We start from the raw sequence: 22,382 nt of genomic DNA, 5'->3' as shown, positions 1-22,382 counted from the left end.
AGATTCTTTCTCTCAATCTGCGAAACTATTCAAGGTTTCCTTTTCCCTTTACTTAAGCGAACATGATCAGTTATGAGCTCAGTTTCATTTCAACGCAATTAATTTTCTAGGCTTAATCTGCCCGGCGGGCCAAAGACAAGTAACTGATCTTGCTTCGTTTGACTTGTACAAGGAATATAATGTTCAGCTTTGATCGTAATTATTTTATATCGCTGAACTTGCCATTAATTATAACCTTAATCGTTTGTCAAATTTTTACAGAATATAGGTGATGACAAGGGGACATTGTGCGACGAACATTTCTGAAAAAAATTTACGCAATGAGCTTTTCCACCTTTTTCCCCCTCCTTTCTATAAAAAAACCCCATTAAAAAAAAATATTAAAATCTCTCCCCCCCTTTTTCGTGTTTTATTTAATACCTTATTTTTTCCCCCTTTATATATTTCCCCTTCTTTACATCAACCTAAAGCGCAAAATAGCGATTTATAATTTAAAATAGAGGAAATACTACCAATTAAGTTAGTAAGAAATTTGATGAAACGATTTTTACATCCGCGCTTGTTGCATACGGCATGATTATAACCACCCCGCCACTGCTACGCGCCGCACTGGCTGTTTGTCACCTCTGTACCCACGTTAGTGCAAACCTAAGAGATAATTGTTAAATATTCTACCCCCTCCTTGGAAACACGCTATAGAACTACACAAGCAGTACTCGATCAGGGATACTCCTTAACGCAAAAATCTAAACTGCTACTAAACCTTTAATACTAGGAAATGTCTTATGCCAAACGCAACGCGTTTCTGAACACGAAATCGCTTCACAATTCCAAGAACTAAAACTAATTAGTACAGATATATATGTGCCTTTTGTTTGTCATTTATCAAACAAGTAGACGGCCTTCGGTTGTTCACACAAAGGTTGTGTTTTGTTGGAACCGATTATTAATTTTTATTCCCAATACATCATTTTCCTAATCTTTTACGGTTGCTGAAACTTTTTATAAAAGTAGGCTGTACGATATTAGGATTTTCCGTTGTCGGTGGCTTGTTTGGAGTAAATTTTTCAATATTAATGAATTACTTTCACAGAAATTGAAAATTGGTTTACTGGGGAGTTGTAAATCCAAGGTAGAAAAGAGCAAAAAAAAAAAAAAGATAATAAAATGATAAAACCAGCACCGCAAACGTAAAACTTCAGAAACTTTAACGGCGTATCCCAATAGAGCGCGGCTAAAATAATTGGACAACAGGGATTTACTTATTAAAGGCCATTTGAAGGGAATTTAATCTGTTATAAATAAAGTTTTTTTTCTATTTTCCACTCTCAGATATTATCAATTCAAATATTTTATTTTACTGTTTGTGAGACTGAATTTCAAATTGGCTGGAAATTACCTCCTATCTCCCTGCCAATAAAGGCTTATTCTAAACAATATAAACTGTTTAGAGAAACCAACTGTTTAAAAGAACAGACGTTTTGTTTGAGTTTAGTTTTCCACAACGTTCATCGTTATAAAGGATTCCTACTGCTTTGGATATGAACGCTACTAATTTCTGCATTAAAATGTATTTTAAATTCGTAGCTGATGAAAAATGGGACTCGTTAAAATAATATATGCCACAAATGATTCTAACGTTATTCTAAATATTGAACTTTTAAAAATTTAATTTATTTATCTTAATTGATTTTGTAGAGGTGCTTCTAAAAGTTAGAAGAGTTTTGAAAGGTTACGTTCCGTAGTCAAAACAAGAATTAAAGTGTTGAATAGTATTTTACTCATTTTTATTCGTAGTTCTTGTTTGCTCTCGCGCAAGAATATTGTTATTTCTATTTTCTTGGGCGAGCAGCAAATGTAATTAAACTTGCATCCTAAAACCATTAACTAGCCGTATTATCTGAATACTTTCAATAAAAGAATTCGCGCAGATCTGCACCTCAGCTTTTGGTCAGAAATATTCCATTTTAATTTAAAATTTAAACGAGTAGATTCTTGACCGATGGGTTTGAAACAGTGTCAAGGAAACCATTCAAACCAAATTGAAAGGCTCGCGCACGCCTAGTGGTCAACTGCTTTGATATCACCAAGATATTTGAAGGTTTGGAAAAGAATGTTTTCCGATATTACAACTCCTAATTCGTTTACGCAAAACATTAGCCACCTTCCTTCAACCAAGGCAGAAGGATTAAGACGGCTTAAAGCCAGACTAAAAAATTTTCCCTGTTGGAATTACAGTCTGGTATAGCAATAACGTCGTCTTCATTACGAAAAAGAAAAAGGTGGGCTTCTTAAAAAATGTACCGAAGAGTCAAACTAAAGGATTCTTCGGCGCTAGCGTCGGTTCTACTGATCGCGGCTCTTCTACAAGGAATACAGATAACCAATGCTCTCGGGTAAGACTTGGTCCTATTCGCTTTGAAATTTTGACTGTTTATTTTGATACAGCTTTGTGAAATGTATCGGTAACTATATTCCCTTTTTGTTTGCGAACGGATCGCCTCTTATATCTCAGCTAAATTAATTGCCCTTGGTTGTGGTTCGTTTAAAACCGAATTTAGTTTCCCTCGGTCCGCAAAATCATGGTTCCCTGAATTGTTGCTCGTGAAAACTAAACTCGTATATGAATTCCAATACCTAGTACGTACTTAGAAATAACCAATATTTGAATTTACTTGCTCTTATTTCACGGGAAGTGTTAGCATTGTTTAAATGAATCAAGTGATTAAAATGATGAAACAAACACACTGAATTCTTTAAACCAAAGCTTTTCACTGCTTAAAATTAAGAGAAGAAAAACACGTAGAAAGCAGATTCTATGTCGTATTAAAATTGGCAAAATTTACTTCATCATTTTTAGTTCTCCGGAAGAAAATGCTTTTCTTCAAATTATTATTCGTTATGCAATAAGTGAATGACACGCAAATATTATTCCGCGTTAAATAAAACTCTCTCGGTCGCTTTTAAATTCAAAACCGAAATCATCGAAACGCAAAATTCATTTCAATTGAGTCGCAATTCTTTTTCTTAAGGAAAGGAGCTATCTTAAAGTGCGACAGAGAAAATTTGAAAGAATGACGGCTTGAAGTATAGAGTCAATATTACTGGCGCTCTAAATGTTTGATGAGTCATTCTTGCTCAATTTCTTTATACGCGTTGGTTGCCAATTCTCCTGAAAACGACTCGAAAGAAGAACGTCATGTTTCAGTTCACTTGACTGAGAAAATGCTTCGATTTAAGGTATCACTCGTTATGCAATCAGTGAATGAGCTATGAGAACTCAACGTAATTCCGTATGAAATATCGGTTTGAAATTCATACAAACCGCGAAATTATCCATAAGCAAAACTCACTTTGAATTGAGTCGCAGTGCTTTTTTTACTTTTTTTTTCTTTTTTCGTGCGGGTACAAAGCGTGAACGGGCGTAAATGACAGAGTCTATCAAAAGAGTTAGCGATGCTACATGGGAGCTGAATCTTATGTAACTTGGTCGCCCATATCTCCTATTCCTTAGGTTTCCTGCCTATTTCTAAAACACAGAGGGTGTGAAACTCGATGACGAATTTGTCTTTCAGTCTACATTCACTTTAAAATATTATTCGTTATGCAATAACTGGAGCGGACGCCAATGTAAATCTGGATGTACCTCGTTCGATTTTAAATTCACACAGATCGAAATTGTCTAGAGGCAAAATTCATTTTGGATTGAACCGTAAGTTCTTCTTCAAAGGAGACGCGCGAGCAGAAGACGCGAACGGGCGGAGTTGAAAGAGGACTTTCGCTCAAACTAAAGAAAAAGTTGTGCTAGTACATGCGAACTAAGTCTTTTTTTACAGAATTCAACCACATTGGTTAAATATTCCTCAAACACGGAGGGTGTAAAACTCGATAAAAAAATCTTGTTTATCAGTAGTCACTTGAGAAAATGCTTCACTTCAAGATATTATTCGTTATGAACTGAGAGTGTGAAACGGAATTGAAATTCCGTATAAAATCAAACTACATCGGTTTTATTGAGTCGCACGCCTTCTTCAAGAAGGCGTGCGAGCGCGAAGCGCAAACTGGCAAAACGGAGAGAGTTCAGAGTCTAAAGTATTCACTTTGGCGCAATTTAATGTGGGCTGCGTCACTTTCACCGATGTTTTCCCTTTACTATTACTTACGATGGTTACAAGTTCCTAAAACACTGGGTTGTAAAACTGAATAAACAGATCATGTTTTAGGGCACGTAAAATGCCATCAAGTAAAGGAATAAAAAGTTGTTTTCATTTCACGACTTTTTCTTATTAAAAAACAGCGACTCAAAGGGTAATACTAAAAGATAACATTTTCTTTCATTTTCTGTTAACATTTTCATAATATTTTCTGTTAAAGAAGACTTCTATAACTCAAAAAACGAGAACAAAAACTTGTCAACCACTTAATTTTATTTTTATATACTTTTTATTTTCAATCGAACTGTCATTCAGTAATGGACCCCCTATCTCTCAAGAATTGACGTTTCATGAATTGGAAAAACAAAACTAAATGACTACAAGTTAAATTTTGTTCAGTTTCGATAAAATATTAGGTTATTAATCATCTCCCTTGATTTTTACTTTTTCTACCAGATATGATTTGGAAAACACATTCGAAACAGAAGTGGACAGCCTTGTTCAACTGGAAAATCAACGATCCCTGCGGAGTTGTAAGTATTCACTCTTCACGCATTGCATGCCTATTTTTGAGTAAATGCGCTCGCTTGGTCAGGTCACATTTTTTTCATCAGAATTTGGCGAGAACTTACTTTCAAGATATTATATTACAGACTTCCAACATTTCGCCGTAAACAGTTTTCTGCCCAGCATGCCATTAAAACGTCGTAGTTAAATTTGGCCCAAGAAATCCAAGGAGGTAGTACTTAATTATAAATGCATTTTTGTTTTAAAACTCTCGTTTACATGGCAACACTTTAGCGACAGAGACCAAGCGTCCGCTGTATATGAATGGACAAAACACCTTTTGGGGGATATATTTTGTGAAGCTTTTGACGATTTTCTGTAGCGATATTTTTAGTCAGTAACTTCAGAAAGTGCGAAAAGTTGCTTTGCGTGTTTGTCGGCTAAGCGTCCTAGACTTCAAAAGTTCAAGCAGAATTGCCCTCTCTTGTGATTGGTCATTACCACGGGCTGTGCACGTGAATGTATATGCGAAGTGCATGACCAGCCCAAATTAGGAGTTAAAGTGGGAATACAGAACCTTTTAAAATTTGCGTTTCCATGACAGTGAAATTGAAGGCGGAATAATAAACAACTGCGCCTGATTCTTACACGCAAATGGAGTATTTTAGTGGCGTTTCCCTTGCCCGCGTAAAAGCAACAGAAAAACGGCAATCGGACTTATCAAAGAGTCAGCGAGTGCAGAGAAATTGCTGTAAGCGAAAACCTCTCGTGATTGCCAAGCTTTCGTGAACTTGGGTTGAAACATTCGTTGTTGCCTTGGGGGGTTCGGCCTGTTTATGAATAGATAAAAGTCACAATTTTTTTATTTCGACATTTTAAATTTTGATTTAAATTTTAATATTTTAAATAATATATTTGCGAGGAATGCGGTCTTCTTAGTACTGTGAGTAAATTAATGTTGTAAAATGGAACAAAATACAAGTTATGAGGAAGCTTATAAGTTTTATTATTAATATTTGTCATGAATTTACAAATTTCATTATCTTTCAAGAGCAACCTAGGTTCTTTAAATTTATTCTGTGTTTTCATTAATTTCATAGTGATGTCTAGAACACGGATTTTTAGTCGCACTGTCTCGTACTAGTCGTTTTTACTTGCACTATCTTTTTTGTTTTATAAAGAACCCGTGTTAAGGTTAATAGATAAGAAGTAATTTATTTGCCGATCGGCTTTTATTAAAAGAAGACTTCTTTTCTATTAGTAATTCCGCCTCTCCCAGGAAAAAGAATTATAATCTCTCAGTCTCAGTTTCTTTCACGAATATAAGAAAACATGTCGTCTGTTTTCTCGCTGACTATACAAATGCTAATATACATGCTATGTAAATTGTAAAGGCACTATTCAGGTAGTGTGAATGCGCTACAATTACAAAATAGGCATTTTGTGATTTTAATTAACAATAAGACTACGAGCCCAAGTTTCATATGAGCAAATAGTCAACAAGGCGCAGCCGAATTGACTATTGCTCATAGAAAACGAGGGCGATTAGTCTAATTGTTTTAGTAGAAACTCTTAATAATTACAGTCTAAAACTTACAATTCTATGCACTTTTAGGCCAAGAATTAAGAATCATTTTTTGTTTTTAAGTGCAACGCGCGCGCGATTGGCTTCATTCGATATATTAAAATTCATCTTCATTGCGAGGCTTGAAGGACACCAACAAAAGAAATGAATAAATATGCTTGCAAAATATCTTTTGTTTATGTCTTTAAGGCCTCGCTACTATGCTGAATTTTATTATATCAAAAGTGTCCTTTTAAGGAATATTATCTTATTGTTTATCAATTTCTCTTGTTACGGATTTCTGTTTTAAGCGATTTACCTCATTTACAGTGACGATTTCAGATCTAGTTGTGTTCAAGGTTGCGGGGGATTTACGATGTTTTTTTTATGCTTTAAACAAGTGGGATAAGAAAGATCCCAAGTAAAATTTTATTTTATTTTTCATTATCCTACAATTCTTTCAACGTTTGTCAGTTCTAGGAAGCGGTAGCGTAAATCATGAAACTTCCCAAAAGAGACTTTCTTTATTCAACTCACCTTGGAAACAACTGAAAATTTCTCCAACGTTCATTGACTCTTCGTTGAAACTTACCTCAAAGTGTAATTCTTTTGTTGTAATGTTATGGAAAATTTCAATGAAATAATTTTTGCATTGTTGAGAAACAATTCAATATCATTAGGAGGATAAGAACACAGTAAAAGTTGAAGCAAATTAGTCCAATTGTGCTTTTTGTGTATTCCTTGCGTTTCTTTGGTGCGAGAATGGTGCAAAGCCTTTTGTATGAAGATACATTTTCATGCGAATCAAATCGCATTCATACGAATTAATTCACCTTTAAATTTGTTTTAGTTTTATTTCCAAACTTTTCGATGTTCTCGGCGTTTTACTGACAAGAAAACACGGTAAATTCGTGCGCTATTGTGTGTTTTTACGCTTTTGCCATGTTTTCCTCCAATAGCTTCAATGTTAAATTCACAAGAGACACACAAAAGACGCGCAATTCTTTAAAATCAGTTGTTCCAATGAATGGCTGCGAACAAAAACTTTAGCTTCGCAAATTCGCGTTAAAAGGCCCGGGTTTAACGCCGTACTTTTCATGAGTCAGCCTTAATTAAAGTAATTAAGCGAATGAAAAGTTTCACATTTAACTTGTTCGGCTGATTGAACGAATAAACATTGGGTAAGCCGTGAAAAACGGTTCGTGTTTGCTGAATTAAGTTTGCCGTTTGAGCGACGAATTTATTTCGGTGAACTTAGCCGTTTATGAAAAGTGCAGCGTATAACCTGGACCCCAATAACTAGCGTTATAACTTCAAGTTATAAAACTTCCGTTTTCATCAAATGTTTGCGCTCAGCTTTGGTTAAAAACCGAGCCCAAAGGTAACTCGAAATTAAAGTGGATTCCAGATCCCTCGAAACCTTGATGTTCCAAACCTCCCGATTACTTTAAAGTTCTAATCCTATTTCTGAAACTTTCACCTCTCATCTTAACTTTAAAGTTCGGTTAAATAATCATTATCGTTTTAGTTTTTTTAATTTTTTAACTTTTATAACTTCATTTTGTGCCTGTATTGATATTTTAGCTCAGTTGATTTAATTTAGTTAGGTATTTTTATATTTTATTTTTATATTTTAGCATATTGATTGTAAAGCGCTATGAAAGATTCGCTAAAAAGCGCTATATCAATTATTTTTATTGTTATTATATCTCGAGCCAAGAAGCAGTTTCCCTTCACTCTGTCGAAGACTGCAATATTATCCCACACGCCTCCCCCCCCCCCAACAATTTCTCGAACTACCCAATTTTTCGAACCAATTTTCGTTTCCCTTGGTGGTTGCAAAAGCCGTCGTGATTCTACTACATTTACCACACCTTCGATTATTTCTTTTTCCATCCTCCATTACTTTGAGCCGGATATGCAGGATAAAACTCATTTTGATAAAACTATGTTTTCTTTCGCTTTTACAGTGGAGGAAAGGTCGCCATTGACAATAATCGCCCCTGCACCAGATCAAGGAATAAACAAGGTATTTCTTCAGAAGGCCCTTGGCAGCATTCTGCGGAAACGTAGCTATGCAGCTCCTACAGATCCTTGTTTTAGATTCCTAGACCATGTCCAGAAGCGCTGTGCCGATACTAACTCGACTTTCACCAAAAGGGACTGCTTTGCTAGTTGTGGTAAGTTTTTTTTTCTTTTTTTAATAATAACAATAATAAATGAATAATTATAAAATGTAAAAAGTTGTGATAAGTTGAATTGCTGCTTAGCACAAAAGATAAAACTTTAAAAGGCGAAAAGTTCACACTCACTTGAGCCATCGTAGAGGCAGACTTAAAGAGACCTGGGGCCCGCTTTTCGAAAGGCCCGAAAACTGGAACGCAACGCCATTTTTAGCTCAGTCTGTTTCACACAGTTAGGTGTATAGGCCCAAAACTTCGTATGACGGGAACATCTGTTGATACTAAAAAATATGTGAATAAAAAAAATCTCTGAAATATTAATCATAAGGTTTGAGATTTTGCTATGGCTTTTCGGGTGCAAAAAAATTTCGGGACCTTCAAGAAAGGGGCCCCTGGAGAAAAACGGAAGAGAGGGGAAGGTCGGTGTTTGATTGGTGCGATGCTGTACTATGTGCAAAAGGCCGAGAAACGTGGGGAGAGGGATTTCTCTATTCTCCAGTCAGGAAAGAGTAAATGATGACGACGACGATGATGATGATGATGATGATGATGATGATAAGGGACGGACCATTATTTTTTTGGAGGGGGGGGGGGGATGAAAAATATTGAAAAAAATTGTTTGCAGGGCCTGGAAAGACAAAATAAATTGTTTGCAAAAACGATATGTATAATAAAAAATAGTAAGAATTTCAAAAAAAATGTTTGCAGAGGTGCATAAACAAAAAAAAAAAGTTTGCAGACGAAAATTTTTCATCCCCCCCTCCCAAGAAAAAAATGGTCCGTCTCTAATGATAATGAAAAGTTCATATAGTTTTATCAATCAATTTCTTATGTACTTATAGTGCCCAAGTTGACAGATGGTATTTGTTACAAGCTTTGGGAACCCGAGAATTACGGAGAAACGAACATCCAGACTGAAAAGCGCTGGTACTACCACACGTCTACCCGGACTTGCTTACAGTTCGATTACGGGGGTTGTCTTGGTAACGAAAATAACTATGTCAACCTGGAAGACTGCCAATCGCGAAACAACTGTAAGTATTTCTGTAAGAAATAAATTATTATAAAATAATTTGTCCCCTTCGGGGTCTTGTGTTTTGGTGGCTCCAATCAATCAATCAATCAATCAATCAATATGTTAATTAATCAATCAATCAAACAATCAATTAGGTAATTAATTAATCAATCAGTTAATTAAAAACTTTAGGAATTGGAGAAAAAGATTTTCAGATATCACTCAATGAGTTATAGCCTTTAAAACGGGGTCAACTTTCCAGACAACATCATTCAAACTTCAAAGTTCAGTGTCTTTTTCTACTAAATAATGCCACAATCAACATTCCTGCTGCCCTGACAATGACTATAATTTGTTTGAATTATTCTTTGAAGTACTCAAAGCTGATTTATAGTCACTGATACATAGAAAACTAATATTTTAATATGCTGTTTATAGACTGATAAGAATGCATGAGCCATGAACCATGCATGTAACATTGCCTTCGATGTTGTTGTGGTTTAATTTATATTTGACTTTTGTTTTTATTGTCTCAAACTCATTACTATGAACTGAAAACAAAGGGAATAAAAATCGAAGAAAAAGTTAAACCACAACACATACCTGAAAGATTGGGAAGAAGGGGGTGGGGTAATGCGATTTTGTTATAGTACTCAAAGCTGATTCATAGTATACATTGGAAACTAAAATTTTATTTTGTTATTAATACAGTAACGAGAATGCATAATGTGATTTCTATATTTATAAGCCATGTAACATAATGTTCGATTTTGCTGTTTACGTGGAAGAATAGAAAGAAGTAGGAAAGGGAAGGGAGCGGGCAAAATTATTACAGTTGGGATTTAGAGGAAGGGAGTAGAAAAGTCCTTAAAATCCAATCAAGCCATCTGCACTGTAAGACATGAACTATACAAAAATGGATATTAAATTATGATGATTTAATTTTTTCCACTTTAATGTATGATAATTTAACTTATTCCACTATTGTTATGTTCTACAGTGGTAAAGAGAGTTAATGACGCTGCTGGAAGTGGAAATGAATCAGACTCAGACGCGATAAGCAGTAAGTTTGACTATTAATAAAACTTCCTAAACACGTATATAAAGATTCCCTGATGCCACTTTAAAGCATCTTTGGGTAGCTAGAATCTCATTTTTCAAGAATTGAATTAGATGAGCCTGCGTCCAGTGTTTTCAAATGCGTTGCCAAGGAACATGACTGACACTTATGATTATGCACTTCTGCTCGCTTGAGCTTTAAATTTTGTTTTCTAATATAATTTTTATTGACCAAACCCCAGGTCGAAATGATAGAAATATTTAAAAACTCTAAGAAAAGCAGCGTTCTGAATTAGGCAGTCCGTTTGTACAATAGACTGAGTAATCGTTGTATTCTATTTTACACTTTTTGTGGAATATTTTACAAATGGTGTTGTCGCGACTTTGAAAGACATCCTTTTAGTTGAGTGGTAACATTTGTAACCCTTCTCCCTTCTTTGTCAGACGTTTTATTACAAGTGGTCAAACAACTATTTTTTAAGTTTACATTGACGTAACTATGTCTTTTGGCGTTTGACTTTCCGAAGTCATGCTCTTAATAGAGAGATTAAGCATGACGTTATACGACAAACGGTAAACGCGAGCTTGCCTGTCATTTTGTTAGCTGTTTTTCAAATTCTAAATCAATCCCTCATTATTATATGAAAAAAATTCCACGTTCACGACAAACACAAAACTACTCATTTTCACGTATGAAAATGGAAGACAAGCAGAAGTTGATTTTTTGCTGTTCACGTAAGAAACATACGTCATGCTTAATCTCTCTAATATTGGCCCTAACGCGTGCTCCGCTGTTTGTCAATTTCCAGGTTATGGCACGTGCTCTATGTTTGGTATTGCACACATCAACACCTTTGACAATAAGACTTACAGCTTTCACGGTAAATGCAATTACGTCATGGTGAAACTTGCATCAGAACCCGAAAAGTTGAAAGTAGTTGTCAACAATGATGCAAACTGCGACCCTCTTGGACCCTGCCAAAAGACGGTCACTCTTTATGCGTACGGAGTTCGCGTTGATCTCGGTAAGAAAGATGACAAAGGGCATTTTATGGTGAAAGTTGACGATGTGGAGATTGACAAGTTTCCATACATCCAGCCTGACCGAGCAGTCTTTATTAAAGTTATGGTATGTATACTTTGAGTTAGCTCTTTTAAAAGGAAGTAAAGCGAAATCTCGTTTAAGTTAGTTATACCAGAAAACAACACTGCACTGCTGTCAACAACAACAACTACAACAACAACAAAAACGAAATTATTGAATTTAATTACCTTATTATAGGAAATCAACGCTGCTGTAAAATAAGGTCTTTGAAATAAACGCTACTTAAATTAAGACGAATTGGAGGAAAACGAATAAAGGGAATTAACGCAAGAGAGGGGACAATTTTTCAAAATGGAAAAAAATTTACGCGATAATTGTCCTCTCTTAAGGTATTGGTGCTGTAGTACGAAAAAGCGGAAGTCGAGAACCGCTCTTCTGAAAGCAAGAATAATCTGGAAATATTGCACTTTGTAAAAGATTGAAAAATAACGTGCGGAAAAGAAAAAGTTATTGTTACCTAGTTGTCATAATTATGTGTTAGGACAGTATCGAGAATTTGAAGTGAAACAAAGGTCTCGGAAAAGAACGCTTGACTAAAATAAAGTCCAGAAAAAATTTACGCTAGCAAAAATTAACGCGACTTAAATTAACGCAAATTTTAAGAATGCGTGGAATGGAACGTTAATTTCCTATAAAAAGGTAGAGAGCGGTTTTCACTTGAGTGTCGAAAGTAATTTGCTTTTACTTTGGTTTTACATTACTGCGCTCATTGATTGGCTCAAAAATACCTTGCAACTTTCTCAACCAATCAGAAGTAAAACCAACTGTGAGTTTACTCGCGCAAGTTTTCGCGCGCTTAGTGACGACTACACGTAATTAATTACTTCGAGTTTTGATTGGTTGACTGAATTGTAAGTGTCCGTTGTGATGGGTCAGAGAAATGACTGGTATTGGTTCATAACACTCAATTGAAATTGTTTTCGACTGAAAACTGCTCTATCAATTAAAGAAAAATATACATGTAACTCAACCGAAGAGAACATGAACAAAATAAAGACATAAAGGACATAAATGTAACCCTCTTTTTTTAGTTTCCAGCGGCAGGCGCCATGGAACACATTGTAGTGACGACAAGAGACAAAGTCGATATCATATGGGACGGAGAGCGATCGCTAGATATCCAGCTTCCAGACGAGTTCAAGTCAAACTGGCAAACGTCGGGTCTCTGTGGAACATTTAATGATGATATCTCTGACGAGTTCACGGATAACAGTGGCCAGGTCCAATCAAGTGCTTACGATTTCGCCAATACCTACATCGATAACGAATGCCAGTCTCCTAAACTGACTCCAAGACAGTGCTTCAATTTACAAGAGGCGGACAACTTGTGTTCGAAACTAGAGCTGGACGTATTTGCTGCGTGCCAGAGCGCCGTGGACATTGCGTCTTTCAAGACACTGTGCATGCACGATGTTTGTGCCAGCCCCGAAGACCAACGCGACGCCATGGTTTGTGCAATGTTGACCAGATACAGTAGACAATGCGCTCTTAATAACAAAGTATTATCATGGAGGGGACCAAACCTTTGCCGTAAGTAAAGTAAAATAATAAAAAAATATATATTTGCTCGCAAACAGGGCTTTTTTGTCCTTCCTTCGATAAAATCTTGGTGAGAATTTATTCTTTCGTTGGACTGGGTATTGGGAAGGAAGTGTTTGTTCCCCCTCTAGTAGGGTTATCATGTGACCTACTACGTCATACAGATCACGTGCCCATTTTTTGCAGCATATAACTTCAATGGTGGGTAGGTGTTATCTATTGTGGCCTGGTAAACTGAGCTCAGGAAAAGCAGCTTTCGGGGTAATACATTTAGGATGGGAGAAGGAAACATAAAAACCAAATACATCGGAAACGGTGTAAGAAACAAGCTAAGCTAAATATTGCAAAATTCCAATAATAAGCACTGGGTTTATATAGTTTTTTCATTTTTAGTGGCTTGTTTCGGGATAAGGGGACTTATTTTTGGAAGGGATTTGCGTTTAAAAAATATTTTTTGTTTATTTACTTTAATAGAAGTTTTAAATGCATCCGAGAAACTGCGTTGTAAAACTTTTTAAACATAACGTTGAGAGGTAAAAACTAGGTTATACAGTCGTTTAAGTCTCCAGACATACTCTTACTATATAAAACAAGCTTTACACTTGAGGGTTAATAATCAGAAGAAGGTATATCTGTCGGCTTTAATAGCAAAAGTTGGCACTATATTCGGGGTAGGGGGCTTATTATCAGAATTTTGCGTCTGAAATTTAAGGGGAGGAGGCTGTTTTTTTTTTTCGGGGGGGGGGGGAGTTTATTATGGGCATTAATGGTTTTTCAATTTGTGGTTTTACAAATGGCGCAGGAAATTGTTTGTTAAATGTAAGGCCAGGGTTTGTAAGTTGCCCTAGAAGGTCGCTATTCGCAAGGGACGTGTGAGATTCGGTCTGAAAAATTCCAAACATCCGTGTGGTGTCTCTGATTGGTTGTTTCTAATGCAGAAAATTTCAAAAATGTCATGTAAAGAATCTCTGTGTAGCAGTAAGCATAAAAATGGTATGTCAGTTTTCTTGCGAGAGGGAGACGAACCGTGTGCTCGTTTATTGCAATCTAGTTGAAGGGTATTTCCTTCTTTCATAGCGAAAACGTGCCCAGCAAATATGATATACAGTGAATGCGCGCCAGGATGCCCAAGAGACTGCAAAAATTTGGGCATGAAATGTTCCACGAGGTGCATCCCAGGCTGTACTTGTCCAGAAGGGACGTACCATGATGGACATAAATGCGTGGAGAGGGATCAGTGCTCCTGCTACTATCGCGACAAAATTTATGATCACAACGAATACCGTTACGAGCCTTGTCAAGTCTGGTAAGTGAAGTCTTTTTATATTATTTTTTTAAGTCTATTTTCTCGCAGTGATATTTTTCCTTTACCAAGGGTGCCAGTTGCTTTTACCCCAATTCACCTGCAGAATCGTTACTTGCATCAATTATTGAGTTTATGTGAAACCATAGTTTGATCATATTTGAAATCGAAGCTATCGAACAGTACTTTATTCCATGTGGTACTGTTTATAATGTTGTACAAGTTTCTCTAACGTTTTTGTTTGGGGCGGACAACATGGTATGTGACAATTCAAATAAAATTTATCACCCATTTCTACATGCACTATGCGAGGTACCTCTTACTTTAACGAGTATAATTAAAACATTTGTGTAAGACTGTTGAAGGTAAATCATGGAGCATTTTTAGATGTTTGCAAAACGAAATTTTAGGTAGGTTTGACATTACTGGAAGCGAGAAAGTTAACAAAACAGTGATTAACTATTTACCTCTTAAGACGCCATATGCATTTTTATAAATTCATTTGAAGAAAGTTTTAACATGGGACGGGAACAGATTTGGGTTACAAATCTTGTTCACGTGGTATTTTCACTCTTTATCTCATCACGTAACAAAGCGTTAAAGTTGCATAGGTAGCCTTCTTAACTTCCTTCTATATATTAACTTCAAATGCTTTGCCTTTTCTCAGTCAGTGCAATGGAGGAACATGGACATGCCATAACATTCCCTGCAAAGGTAAGATAACTTCCTTCATATTTTTGTTTTGTAATTGTGTTCCAAATATACTCTGCTAAATCGAATAACTAAAACAGATTACCAAACTGGTAGTGAACGTACTAGGAAAAGGAAATGATTTAACATTAATTTCACGGTTATTGAGAAACAAAATTTTCTAACGCCTTTTCATAAATGTATGAGGTTTGAATTGATAACATTTCAGTTCTAAGTATATTGCTTCAAACTCGATAATTTCCTAGCTGTTTAAAATGCTGCTCTCGGCCAATCAGAGTCAATTAATCTTGTTGAGTATATTATGAACCCTCTTCGGGAAGATCAAATAATTTTAATTTTAAATGTCAAAGTATACTGGAATGCCTCATTTATAAACAACTGATACCGACTAACTTACTTGACACTATTACGACTATTGCCGACAGACGTGCCAACAAAACGACAGACCGTGTTCGCACTGAACACAAACAAAAACTGACACGACTTCAACACAACAAAGACAAAAAGCGACACAAAACTGACGAAAACTGGGTCAGGAATATTTCTTCCCGTCCCTTAGACAAAACTGAGACGCAGGTACTCTCATACGGACTGAAACACTCAGTGACACCTAAACGTATACCGACCGAGACTATTGTATCTAGTGTTGAGGCGGTTCTGTCTCGTCAGCGAGATTTATCGGAACCAGCCAAGGATAACATCAGAAGCAGAATTGCTTCCACGATACAGTCAGCCTCCATACCTAACAGCAACTTGACTAAAGACGAACAACAAGCACTGAAACGACTGAAAACCGACGACAACATTGTTATACTACCAGCCGACAAAGGACGCGTTACTGTTGTTATGGACAAGACTGATTACTATGACAAAATGGACGCACTTGTTAACGACAAACAAACCTACGAAGTACTTAAACGTGACCCGACGCCTGCACTACAACGTAAACTGAACAACAAACTACTTACGCTTAAAAAGACCGACGCTTTTGACAATCAACGTTACTACCGACTGCGGTGCTCAGTACCGCAACCACCGAAACTTTACGGACTACCGAAACTGCACAAGCCGGGTATACCGATGCGACCCATAGTCTCGTTCTGTGGGTCCCCTACGTACCAACTGTCTAAATACCTGACGACTATACTGCAACCTCTTACAGACGAATCCAGACGTAAACTACAATCTACTGAGAACTTTATTGACGCCATCAAGACTGTACAGATACCTGACGACTACAAACTTGTGTCTTTTGATGTGAAATCACTGTTCACCAGTATTCCACTTCAATTGGCTCTACAGTGCACCGAGACCGCTATTCAACAATCTACTGTTACATTACCGCTACCGACTGAAGACATTATGGACTTACTGAACCTCTGCCTTACATCGACTTACTTCCAGTACAACGGAAAACACTACAAGCAGTTGCACGGAACAGCCATGGGGTCGCCGGTTTCCGTTGTTGTCGCAGAAATTGTGATGCAAAACATCGAGGAACGCGCCCTTGCAACTTGCCGACAAACGATACCGCTCTGGTTACGCTACGTTGACGATACTTTTACCGCCGTACACAAAGACGAAATCGACGACTTTCACAAACACCTAAACGAACAGAACGCCGACATTCAGTTTACCAGGGAGATCGAAGAAAACGGAAAACTTCCTTTTCTTGACTGTCTGGTAAGCCGCGACAACAACAAAATACGAACTACAGTGTACAGAAAACCGACGCATACCGACAGATTACTGGACGAAACATCCTACAACCCGACTTCCCACAAAGCTACGACTATCAAAACTTTGACGAGACGAGCGCAACTAGTTTGTGACACACCAGACAGTTTATCTGACGAAAACAAATACCTTGACCGCGTTTTCCACAAGAACAACTACAATACTGACTTTATTAGACGCAACACTCACAGAACTACTGAAACTGACAGAAATCTGACATCTGTTACTACAGCGACTTTACCCTACATCAAGGGCACTTCTGAGACTATTGCGCGGATCCTACAACCCTACAATATCCGTGTAGCTCACAAACCTATAACAACGTTACGACATTTACTGACCAACGTTAAAGACAGGGACGAACCTAACAACAGACAGGGAGCGATTTATAAGATCAAATGCTCCGACTGCCAGGCCTCCTACATCGGAGAGACCGGTAGAAACTTGACCACGAGACTGACTGAACACAAACGAGCGACGAGAAATGGTGATGTCAACAATCACATTTCTGAACACCACCGACTTACTAAACACAAAATCGACTGGGACTCTGCTGAATGCTTAACCTACAGTACTAACTATTTTCAACGACTGACTCTGGAAAGCTGGTACACAAACTTAGAACAGAAGCCTATCAACAGATGTCAACAACTACCGGCACCTTACAAACGACTTATTCACGACGAAAAGAGAAGCGACAAACGAACCGCCAACAGAACGACTTAATTTGACTAACAATAGACGGAACAGAACGACTTAATTAGACTAACAATAGACGGATCGAAACTGACCAATTACTGATGACAAACTTTACACGAGTCTTACAGCCAATAACATCACGGCTTAACTGACCAATCAGCTTCAACGGACCAGACTTATAACATCATCGACTGACAACAACTTTTCACTTGACTCTGAAGATGACTTCCGCTCAGGTTGTCGAAACGTCAGTCACCAACAACAGTTCTTCTCAGAACTACTCTCACCCGGACGATCACACTATACGAACTAAAGAAGTTTTTTATTAGAAAACTAAAACCGGACCTTAACACTCAATATGACTCTATCCGTACAAAACTTTTCACATAGAACAATTCAAAATTCAAAATACTTCACTTCATTCTTCACGCTCTATTATAAAATAATACTTATGAATAGCCATCACACTTGACATTGACACTGAACTTAAAAATGCTATCATGAAGACAGCGAAACGTTGTTCTATACTTATATCACTAGTTTTTATTTTAAAATGTTTAACTAAAACATCTTTAATTCGAATTAAATAATTTTTAGAAGTCATTTTTGTTTGTTATCGTCTTAGGAACCTGTTCTGTTCTCGGATACACAAACTTCCAGACGTTTGATGGCAAACAGTACGAAGTGTATCCCAAACCTTGTGGGTATTCTTTGTTGCGTCATTGTCACGACGAAGGATCCCAATTCGACATCAAAATCACCAACAAAGATTGTGTCAACAACGAACATACCCGGTATTGCCAGGGCCAAGACATCGATCTCACTTTGGGTAGCGGTAAAGTCATCGGAATTAAAAGGACAATGAATCAAAAGCCCGAATTGACATTCGATGCTGGAATCTTGGGTGACAAAATTGTTGTAGAGTTCGTTGGGGGAAACAGCGTCATGGTTTCCACTCCCCAGTTTCAAATGATTTGCGCCGGGCAAAACATTTACTTGACTATCAGTCCCGATTTCTCGAATAAGACATGCGGTTTGTGCGGTACGTTTAACAAGAACAGCCTTGACGATTTCCACTTGTATAATGGCGGTGTCGCTGCCAAAGCAAAGACCTTCTTGAAGAGCTGGCTCGACCCCGAGCTCGACAATCAACCAGGCTGCGAATTGGGATTGATAGGACTTGGAGAGTCTGAACCCACTCATACCATCGATTACTGTAGCGTCAATTCTCAGGTGTTAGAGTCAGCTGAAGAACGGGCCAGTGTGTTAAAGGATCCCCTCGGACCTTTTAGCAAATGTCTTGATGAGGTTTCACCTAGTTCCTTCTACGATAGGGCCAAGAAAACCGGGTGCAGGCACAGTGAAAGTTTGTGCGATGTCGTGGCAGGATACTCAAAAGCCTGTAGAGATAAAGGAATTGTGGTGGAAGACTGGAGGCAACGAATAACGGAATGTGCAGAACGTAAGTCCAGTTTTTAATTCAGCCCTGATGTGTTACTTAAGTTTCTAACTGGTTTAAAGGGCCCTAGTCAGCCACACCTAATGAAATCCGTGAAATCTGAGATCTTTATTTGGAGACAGGAAGGAGGATTAAACCCGGAACCTCCAGATTAATACAAGGCAAGCCCCCTAACCACAAGGCCACGCCGCCTCCGTAGTTAAAACTGTTGATTTTTTTTTGTACTTGGGATGTTAATTGTTGTTTTTTTGCATTTCAACAGCGGCCTGCCCAAGCGACCAAGAATTCAAATACTGCGATGTGGAATGCCCCAAAACATGCGGGGATGTTAAAAACTCACAAGCTTGTCAAAGGTACGTTATTTAGCTTGCAAGTCTTTTCAAGTCTCTATACATAGCAGCAATCGTTAAAATTGGATTGTACACCTTGACAAGTACATGCCAAGTTAGTAGTTATTTAAAAGAGAGTGAAAGGGTAAACATCTGCGCTACAGCTTTTTTCTACTTACACGACTTTTAAAAGTGTGCTTACGCACCCCATGTAACGAAAGTGAACAATGTTATTCTGAGGAAGGCGGGCAATGGCCTTTGAAAATTAAATCTAGATCGCATTTTATCCGTCGGTCAACCTTGGGTACGTTCGTAGCATTTTGTTAGTAAATTTTGAGCATTTCAGACTCAAAGTTCTTATAAAATAGCTTTTAGGATATTGTACTTATTCTTTTCAACTGTTTTCTTTATTTTAGTCGAGGATGCATAGAAGGTTGCTTCTGCAAAGATAAGGAGAAGGTGTTAAAGAATGGCCAGTGTGTTGCCAAGTCCGAATGCGAAGGCGATGAAGAAGGTTGGTGACGCTGTCTTCTAAATTGTTCACCCATGATAAAACATTTTTAAGGCCATATTTCACGAGGCTATTTAGTTGTTGTGCTTTGATTTGGCCATTTCGTACTACAAAATTTATGAAAAACCTTACAAGTTTAGACACTGTGTTTAGCTTTGTTCTCACGTTGTGGACATGTACAAAAAGTGCTTCTGTGAGTGGAACTTTGCTCGTTAAATGTTTATATTATATATTTATTATACACATGGCAGAAATTTAAACACAAACCTCTCTTTGACAAAGCGCAGAAACGTGACTCTTTCGACTCACGTAAAGAGTTTAGTACTGTAATTGCGATTTTCATTGCTTGCGACATTACAGAATGATACGTTCATCACAGCTAACAGGTTACAATTCTGTTTTTGCTTTAATAACCATCTACGCCGGTTATATTCCTCCAGGTGGTATTACATGTGACATAGAGGGCCAGGAATACCTCCAATCCGGGTTAACCTGTGCCGGACTGGATGTTGGTGAGCACGTAAGCGAACCTGGCTGTCACTGCAAAGATGGTCTTTACTGGAACGAATTCACTCAGAAATGCGTTCCCAAGGATGAATGTGGATGTGTCCATGAAGATCATTACTATGAAGAAGGCGAAACCTCTCCCATTGATTGTTCATCGTAAGTATACTGCGATCAACCGTTTTTAGTTGTTCGGATTAGCTAGGGCTTTCGTGTTCTATTAGTAAAGAAACGTTTTTGGTGTAATTGTTCGGAAGAATTGTCGAACATTTGAACTGAACTAGTTCGAAGTACCCCAGCTGTGTGGCGAAACGCTGGTACAGTGTAAAGCGTAAAAGGGCAGTATCATGGAGATTTTGATCCATTTGTGGCCATTCCGGAGCTAAAATTATGACTTAATTAATAGCTTGGCTCATTTACAAGATATGCCTAGAACACTTAGGTGAAGATATTCAGTAGATCATTCAAAGGAGAGCACAGTGTAATTAGTTTTTAACGATTTATCCAAGACATATGGGCAGAGTTTGAAAACGTCTGCCAGACGTTTTCAATTTTTGATTGGAATCTCATGCCTGCAAAACTCATGATAATACCTCTTTTGTTATTTTAGTGGACTGTTATAATTATAGTCATTTTTAACAAAGCTAGACCATTATTTTTAGGTTTCCATTAATGTAAATGTTACTTTTGACTTTTGAGTATCCGAACTGATACTCGTGGTACTGCCTCTTTACGACGAGAGGTTTCGTTTCTGACCTGACCTGGCCTGGCCATTCCCACTCCTAGTTGCAGTTAGGCCTTGCTCGATTATGCTAGTAAAACTGGCATTGAATGCTACTAGAAAATCTAGCATTAAGCCAAAAAAATGCTAAAAAAAATGCCTGATTTCTTTAAAAAATGCCACTTGAACTCCAAAAATGCTTTGTTTTGTTTCAAACAAAACGTACAAACTCTTACATTATATGCTCATATCAACAACAGGCGATACTCAATAATTGTTTGTTTATAAAAAAAATAAAATAAAAAAAAAGATATTTAATTTAAAAAAAATAATAAATAAAAAAAACACACAGTCAGACAAGTAACCAATCAAATTAAGTAATCAAAATTGGGAAACTTTAGGATTATTTATTCTTCTGAGTGCTGAAATCTGGATCACAGTCATGAAAAATAACAGAAAATGCTAGCAATTCTTTTTCAAGTAAAAACGAAAAAAAAATTGCTCGTTTTCCCAAAAAATGCCGAAAAAAATGCTAGCATAATCAAGAAAGGCCTAGTTGCAGTTAGCCATCAAAGGTCGGTAAACAGCTGGCAAACAAACTGCATATTTGCATCTCGCACCCGGAAATACATATGTGAGAGGTGCCATCGTTTTTGGCTTAAAATAATTAAAGAATAATTGAAATCCCAGTTGAAATGTAACGATTTTTGTGATTGGTTTCCATCAGAACATGTAACGGTGCACGAGAATGGGTGCATAATCCAAACATTGAACCTCTGCCAGAATACGAATGCGCTGCCTACGGTCAGGATCAATACAGATCATTTGACGGCAAATGGATCAGCTTTGGCAGTGCGAATTGTGAATACCAACTCATGGAAGTAAAGGGCACTCCGAATAAAATCAGCGTATCAAATGAGGAGTGCGTGGATTCACTGGAGTTGCAGATGTGTAAAAAAGTACACATCGAGACCAAAAAAGGAGTCGTCGAACTTTTCCAAAAGACCATCAAAATAACGTTAAATAATGGCCAAATAGTGGACTATACCCCTGGCGACTATCCACAGCCGTGTACCAGCAGTGCCCTGAGCAACGTGGAGATCACAAGTGTTGGGTTGTTCATTATCGTGCGTGTGTTCGACCTTTACAATCCGCTCTCGCCGTTATATGAGGTGCGTTGGTATTCTAAGTACACTAAATAGCTACATGTAATGAACATACTCTTCGTGGCAGTCAAAACTAAAGGGTAATTATATTAAACTGCCTTTTTTGAAGCAAAGAA

The 22,382-nt window shown here is 37.4% G+C and overlaps 1 protein-coding gene across 1 annotated transcript in view; it reads left to right on the top strand.

The window, feature by feature from the left end:
- Positions 1 to 2,156: 2,156 nt before the first annotated feature.
- Positions 2,157 to 22,382, top strand: part of LOC144630139 (uncharacterized) — a 96,383-nt gene continuing 76,157 nt past the window's right edge. The window contains exons 1-14 of the mRNA XM_078488432.1: positions 2,157 to 2,396; positions 4,611 to 4,687; positions 8,196 to 8,405; positions 9,251 to 9,442; positions 10,424 to 10,486; positions 11,292 to 11,611; positions 12,619 to 13,117; positions 14,204 to 14,432; positions 15,097 to 15,143; positions 18,202 to 19,038; positions 19,298 to 19,388; positions 19,781 to 19,878; positions 20,316 to 20,538; positions 21,828 to 22,272. Coding sequence (XP_078344558.1) covers positions 2,299 to 2,396; positions 4,611 to 4,687; positions 8,196 to 8,405; positions 9,251 to 9,442; positions 10,424 to 10,486; positions 11,292 to 11,611; positions 12,619 to 13,117; positions 14,204 to 14,432; positions 15,097 to 15,143; positions 18,202 to 19,038; positions 19,298 to 19,388; positions 19,781 to 19,878; positions 20,316 to 20,538; positions 21,828 to 22,272 — 3,429 coding nt within the window. The 5' untranslated portion in view covers positions 2,157 to 2,298. The remainder of the gene's footprint in view (positions 2,397 to 4,610; positions 4,688 to 8,195; positions 8,406 to 9,250; positions 9,443 to 10,423; positions 10,487 to 11,291; positions 11,612 to 12,618; positions 13,118 to 14,203; positions 14,433 to 15,096; positions 15,144 to 18,201; positions 19,039 to 19,297; positions 19,389 to 19,780; positions 19,879 to 20,315; positions 20,539 to 21,827; positions 22,273 to 22,382) is intronic.

The sequence above is a fragment of the Oculina patagonica genome, chromosome 11 (assembly GCF_052425735.1).
Source record: "Oculina patagonica isolate OP01 chromosome 11, crgOcupat, whole genome shotgun sequence".
Lineage (NCBI taxonomy): Eukaryota > Metazoa > Cnidaria > Anthozoa > Scleractinia > Oculinidae > Oculina > Oculina patagonica.
Note: the sequence above shows the minus strand (reverse complement) of the source record. Positions and strands in the feature narration are given on the sequence as shown.